Source organism: Durio zibethinus, chromosome 18 (genome assembly GCF_047325235.1).
Source record: "Durio zibethinus cultivar Kanyao isolate XHJ-2024 chromosome 18, ASM4732523v1, whole genome shotgun sequence".
Classification (NCBI taxonomy): domain Eukaryota; kingdom Viridiplantae; phylum Streptophyta; class Magnoliopsida; order Malvales; family Malvaceae; genus Durio; species Durio zibethinus.
This window is the reverse complement of record NC_143179.1, coordinates 22,162,301-22,169,462: the sequence shown is the minus strand read 5'-3', so window position 1 is coordinate 22,169,462 and position 7,162 is coordinate 22,162,301. Positions and strand designations below refer to the sequence as shown.

Sequence of the window (7,162 nt, the reverse complement as noted above, 5' to 3'; positions counted from 1 at the left end):
TTGACAAATGCAAATTTTCAATTAATCAATTTTTTAATTATTTGATTGGTTTGCCTAGATATTGACTAATCAGTTTACTAATTGCTTTTAAACACTTTCCAGTTCAACATACTAGTAAGTTTTTTTGTGAAAAGAATAAAAAATAGTATATAAAATTATGGATAATATAGAACAATAATTATCATATATCATATTTGATTTGTATATAACAAAAAAAAAAAGATAAAATTATAAAGAAGATTAACCATTCTCTTGATATTAATAATTTAAATTATATAAACTTTGAGAAAGAATAATTTTAATAAATAAATAAAATTATCTTATCATAATCCTTACATACATCAAACACAAGAACCGATAATATTATTTAATTTAATGCTATTCATAATATCATCTTATCCTATTTTATCATAATTTTGTGTACTAAACGTATCCTTTTAACATATAAAATTTTACAACGTGGGGCAAGAGTATTCACAAAAAATGATAAAATGCAAACACCAAACAGGAACAGTTCTTGCGAGGTCTCATGCTCGTTGAGATGCACTACCCAACAAGCTGTTTGTTGAAGGTCATGAGCTTTGTTCACTTAACCAATGATCTTGGACTGAAACAGGAGAACTATTTTTGACTTCATCCAATGAAGTTAAACAATCTCCTTTCACAGTGAATCTCCGGCTTCCAACAACCGACTTCTTGACTGTCTTAGTATTTAGAGATTTCTCACTTTCATCATCCGAAGATGGACAATATGAAGCCGTTGGTGATGGTGATTGGATGCACATGCCTGGAACCCAAGCGCTGAGCCTGATTTGTTCTAGCTCTTCCATGACTTCGGTCATGGTAGGCCTCATGTCCCGATGAAAAGCAAGGCATCTAAATGCTAGCTCAGCCACATTATGAATTGATGACAGTGTCCAAGCATCTCTATGGGGGTCAAGATATGGATCGATTATCTCGTCGACACAGCCTCTTCCTATCCTTTCATTAGCGAATGCAGCCAAGTTTACATCACTATGAGGACGTGAGAAGTCGACCACTTTCAATGCAGTTATTATCTCCACAAGAACAACCCCAAAACTGTAGACATCGCTTTTATCTGAAAGATGGAAGTACTGATGGTATTGAGGATCAAGATACCCAGGTGTTCCTTGGGGGGCAGTTGAGATGTGGGATGATTCAGTCATCCCAAGCCTGGAAAGACCAAAATCAGCTACCTTGGATCTATAGTTGTAGTCCAAGAGTATGTTGCTAGACTTTATATCTCGGTGAAAAATAGGTGGGTTCACAGAGTGAAGATAGGCAATGGCCTTGGCAGTTTCAGTGGCAATGGTGAGCCTTACTGTCCATGGAAGTCCTTCACTCCTCTCCCTTTGTAGATGCTGGGATAAGGTTCCGTTAGGCATGAATTCATAGACCAGGATAGGTTCACCCTCCTCTATGCAGCAACCTAAGAGGCGGACAAGGTTTGGGTGACTGACAGAGGAAAGGAGCTTTATCTCATTCATTACTTGGTCAATACTATCAGGGTCTCTATATCTGAACCTTTTTATGGCAACCCAATCATCATTGTGGAGTTTTCCTGCATAAACTGTACCATAGGCTCCAGTCCCCAGCCTATGCTTTTCAGAGAAGCCATTAGTAGCTCTTTCAATTTCTCTATAGGTATAGAAAGGAACACTTGAATTGCCTGCAGCTTCACACAGAAGGCGCTTTGCACTCATCTGTTTGTTGACGGAATTACGACGCCGCCGAACGTAGCAACATAAAAGAGCCACACCACCCATTAGCAAAGCCCCAGCAACAAGCCCTAAGAACAAAACAACGTGGTTCATCGGTCACTTCAAGAAGACAATACAGAAACTATAAGAAGAATGATGAAAACAATACTCTAATACAATTATTGTGACTTGTCGCCTAATTACCTCCAACAAGAGCACCAATTCTTGTACGTCCCCCGCATTCGCCAGACATGTACTTTATAGCATTGCAATTAGAAACTGCTGAATATAGCATTCAGAAAAAATGAGGAAAAGAGGAGTTAGTGAATCTATCCAATTACATGCAAGCTATAATATTCAATATCATCAGAGCAAAAGACTGTGCATTTAAGACATATTTCACATGTTAGCAGCAAATTCATATTCTACTGTTGTGACAGTCATTGGATAACATTCTGGCTTTCACTGCATCCAGGATTTTCACAGCTTAAATACAATGTCATACACTATAGGCGTGGAACTGATAAAATATGTAAATTTAAACTTTGCAGCAGGCTAGCGGGTTTCTTTTTCCATTCAGCAGAAAACTGTTCCTACCAGAATCATGCTAGTTTCAATGAATGCTATAGAAAAATGTCACCCTTTACGTTCTGTATATTTAAAGCTAAAATATTTACATAATCAGATCATTTCACGTTTACATAATGCATTTTCTTCCTGATAGGAAGATCATTCTAACAAATTTGTTTGACTAAATGAGATGTTAAATTCCAGCCATACTTTCTAAACCATTAATCTCTAGATTTTACGAGAATGAATTGTAATATCCCAATCTATCTGCAACATTTTTAGTGCATTCTACTTTTATGCATGCCTTAGCTTCCACCAGGGAGAAAAGTCAGACATCAGACAAGATATGTGATACAAAGCAGTATACTACTATATTGTGCCCAAGCATGGGAAAACTCCTTCAGTTTGCCAAGTAAACAACACTGTTCTTTATTGACCATGCAACTTCCTTCTTGCCTTTTTGAAGAGGGAACCTTTATAAAAGAGAGATGCATAGCATTTTGGACTATGAGGAAAATTAACTTAAAGAGAAGCACGAAGTTGAGCAATCGGTTCAATTCAATGACTCTCACACATAATTTTAATCATTGCTGTTGAAATTTGTGAAGTGTGGGGAATCTGTTATTGTGTTCTAGAATGTATAACTTGGAAATGAATGTTTAAACATTGCCCAACCAAGACCAAAGCTTTGCATGCAAGATATATACATTGCTAAAAGCTCCACTGTCGGTGTATTTGATAATTTCTCTATATACATTGCCGAAACTACACTGTCTAAGTAAGAAGCTATAAAGTTCAGGGACACGCTTAACTTTAAAACCGAATGAACAAGTTTACCGGCTAGTGAGGCTAAATTCATGGCAAACATTGTTCATTAGTAAACTTTACCTGCAAAAACTACTGCTTTAGATACAATTCAACCACTAAATAAGGAAAGCACAAACAAAAATCACTATAACTTCAAAACAAATTCCCCCTTTCCCACTTCGATGAAGCATCTTTCATTCAGTAGTACTAAAACTTGATAAGCTAAAGTGCTGAACATCAAATTCCATATGATTCCTATAAGAGATCAACTTGTAACTTCAATGCAGTTTAACATCCTCTGGCCCATTCTTTCAATATAGTTTAACTTTTAAAACTACCATTTCTAGATAGTACTCAAGAATCCCATAGTTTCCCTCCACAAGAATCTAAATTCCAAGTCAAAAAAAAAAAAAAAAAGCGACTAATCCAAACAAGTCATAAAAATGAGGCGTCACCCTGCCGAAGCCATAACCCAAAAACATCAACTTTCCCACTTCCCTCGGTCAAAGGTCAGCCATTATACCCACAAAAAACCAAACCTAAACAAAAATAAACGAAACAAAGAAAAAAAATAAATAAGTAGAACAAAAATATTGGCCCGGAAGAGTTGACTCACCTCTCCGGCAACCACCGCCATCTTTGAACCCATCTCCTTCAAACCCTTCCTTGCAGAGGCACGTAAACCCCACCGTACTGTTACTTCTCGTAACATTCCTACAATTAGCATTTTCATCACAATTACAGTCCCCTTTTATCCACCATTTCAAGTAAACTCGTCCCAGCTCCAAGGAAACCACTGAGTTCGTCGCCGAGTCAAATGTAATCCAAGTCGACGAAACCAAGAAACGGCACTGAGTATTATTAACTTCCTCGAAACTCAACAACTGCCCACCGTCAGCGCCAGCAAAACAACTTATATTATCACTCTTAGCAGTGCAATTTGTAAGTGCGAATGATCTTTCCATAAATATTGGCCTTATTTCACAAGGAGCTGGTAAGGGCTTCGAACAGTTTTGGAGCAGAAGACTATTAGAAGTCGAAGGCGCGTAGTTTTCACCGAACAGAACGGAGAGTGAAGCCAGCCGTCGGTTGCAGTTGGCGGGAAGGTCAATGATGATGTCTGTGGAAGTTATATTGAAAACATGGAATTCTCCAATTCTTACCCCTGTTGAGCTGCAGCTGAGTTGGATGGGCCGACCCGGTGAGAATCCGAATGGAAACGGCAAGGTTCTTGTGAAATTGCTGGTTGCACAGAAGCTGTGGTACTTGTTCTCTGAGTTAACTGATGTTGCTTGGGAGATAACAAAAAAAAGCGTTATTGTTATTGAGAGGGATAATTTTGCTTGGTACGATATCATTTTGGATTCTCCAAGAAGAAAACAGAGCAATCATCAGCTTCCTGAAAAAACAGAGCTTGACTAAGAGAAACAGAGTAAAAAGTAAATATTGGGTACTTGAAAAAGGTTGAGAAAAGGGAGGAGTGATTGAGGGGAGTTAAAGCAGGACAATTCATGGCGTTGGAGAGGCCATTTAATCTCAATAAATGCTAATACAAAGAAATGTCAATGCACGGTGAATTGGGGAAATTTTTATAAAATTTCTTTCTTTTATGTGGCAAAAGAAAAAAGAGAAAATTTTGAATTAATGGGGTTGGTTTAGTTGAGTATATTTATGAGCTTACCTCTGAACTTCTTTTGTTCTTGTTGTTCTTCAACGGCTGCAGCAATGGGCTCTGTTTTTTTCCAAAGAACTGAGCTTCAAATCAGAAACTGTATCACTTTAACGCTTCGTTTGAAGTTCTTTGATTTCGGTCTTTGGTTTTCATATCAAATCAAACAAAAAAAACGCAAAAAAAATGAGATTATTGAGAAGAGGAAATGAGAATTGAGAAAGAGAAAGTTTGGTACACAAAGTTGTTTACCTGAAACTCCATGCCAAGTAGAAGTATGGTACAGAATATTTTATTTATGTTGAAATGACTGATCTGTCCTTTATGTTCGGGAACATGGAGAACTGATTAGACGAAAATTTCCCTGAACAAGTGGTTAAATTACGGGAATGGGACCCAGGAATAATGTTGTGGTCAGCCTTCAATTAACAACGAATTAACATATAATTAGATAAATTAATCATAAATTTTGGTCAAATTCACGTGTAATTATATTCGAATTTATAACTTTAAGATTTTAAAATCTATTATTATTAATAAAATAAATTTTCATTGATTTGGAATTTAATTCTTTAAACAAAACAATATATTATAAATGATCTTTTGCTTTTTTTTGCTTGATAAAGGCTGCAAAACAATAGTTAGCTTGAATAAATTATAATATGTATGTACAGTTGTTACCCATATAACCCATAATTGTTAATATAAATTTTTAATTTCACAAACAAAATTAATAAATTAATATATTTTTTATTTTTTTAAATATTTGTTAAAAGATATATATTTCTCTTTAATTTAATTTGTATAATTTAAAAATTTTAATATCAATGTATTTAATAATATTTTTTCATATATATTTGTGGACATGCATATATGATTAGAAAGGGCATTTAAGTAAATGAAGCTAAACCACAAAAGAAGAATGATCCCAACTTGCAATAAAATATTTTCCCTGATAAAGCCTGAAGCTAAAATAATTTAATTGTTGCGCCCTGTTTTCTTGCCTTTTAAGACTTAACGATTGCAATGCTCAAAATCTATATTGGAGCTGACATAATCTGAAATATTAATAAATCAGTGACTTGCGGATTATGGTAAAAGGGTAATACTGACAATTTGCTGATCCTAAGTGCGGTCCTTTTCTCCTTGTAACACGCTGTGGTTTCTTTTATTGCCGTATAGAATCAGGTGACATAGGGATTGGACAATATTGCCCCATGCAGCCAAAATAGTTGACCTAGATAGTCCTTTGCTTGCAGTTCGTTGACTTTAATAATGAAAGGGACAATAATGTTATTTTTAATTTTCTTGACAGCTCCGCTGATTAGGGGCTTCGTTGCGGTGGCTGTAACACATGAGAAAGGGGTAATCACAGCAGTGTCATGATGGAAATTAGATTTTTACATTCATGCGTATGTACTGTAAAAAATATTAAAATTCATATATTTATATAATATTTTATATAAAAATTATGTGTTATAATTTATTTTAATATAAAAGTATATAATATTTTTATTTTATTAAATTTATATATAATTATTATTAAAATTTTAAATTATATTATTTATATATTTTATTTTTATATCGTATTTATATTATATTATTATATCATATTTTAAAATATTATATCTAATCCAAATACTCAAATAGTAGAAAGATGAAAGAAGTATTAATCTAAATTTAATTTTATGGTAAAGGTTTATTTAAATTTTAATAAAATATTGTTGAAATGTTTTCAAAATATAAAGATAGAATGAATATTAATTGATTAAATATGATATAAAAAAATTAGTAATTAATAAACTATATGATAATTTTGGAGAATTTTTAAATTAAGAAAATTGATTTAAGATATGAAAAATTGATTAAAAATGTTTTTAATATAGGCATTTGAATGTTAACACATGGAGATTAAAATTTTATATGAAAAATAACTTGATTTCAATTTTACATTATAACATCTCAATGCTCGACAAACGTTTGAATATCTACATAAAAATGAGGTACATATTTGAATGCTAGATTATTAATATTCAAATTTTATACCTAAAAATGAGTTTAAAAATATATATAAAGAGGAATTTGAATGCCATCTTAGGACATACCATAGTATAAATTTCTAATGTCATTGTTGTAACGGTTAATTTCATTTCAAATTTTTTAATAAAGAGTTGTTTTGACTAATTGTAAAAATTGTAAATGACAACTATTGAATTTTAAAATATGTAAAATCAATAAAAAAATAAATTCATTGAATCAGTCAACATAATTAAAATATTACAACTCTTGAATTACCTTTAAAATTAATATTTTAAAGTGTTTACAAAGATATAATAAAGAGATTAACTTGTTAGTAGGTTTGAACAAGTCAAAGCTACTCATGAATTATCCTGAT

The 7,162-nt window shown here is 33.1% G+C and overlaps 1 protein-coding gene across 2 annotated transcripts; it reads right to left on the bottom strand.

The window, feature by feature from the left end:
• Nucleotides 1–247: 247 nt before the first annotated feature.
• LOC111300018 (wall-associated receptor kinase-like 14) lies at nt 248–5,019 on the bottom strand. Of its 2 annotated transcripts, none has more exons than XM_089747966.1 (4): nt 4,780–5,019; nt 3,715–4,497; nt 1,926–2,003; nt 248–1,810 (listed from the first exon to the last, which is right to left on the bottom strand). In XM_089747966.1, the coding sequence occupies exons 2-4, from the start codon at nt 4,454–4,456 to the stop codon at nt 573–575; spliced, it is 2,058 nt and encodes a 685-aa protein (XP_089604092.1). In that variant the 5' UTR covers nt 4,457–4,497; nt 4,780–5,019; the 3' UTR covers nt 248–572. The 2 variants fall into 2 exon arrangements, with proteins under 2 accessions (XP_089604092.1, XP_022751336.2); XM_022895601.2 differs by having other exon boundaries at nt 1,926–2,000.
• Between the last annotated feature and the right edge of the window lie 2,143 nt (nt 5,020–7,162).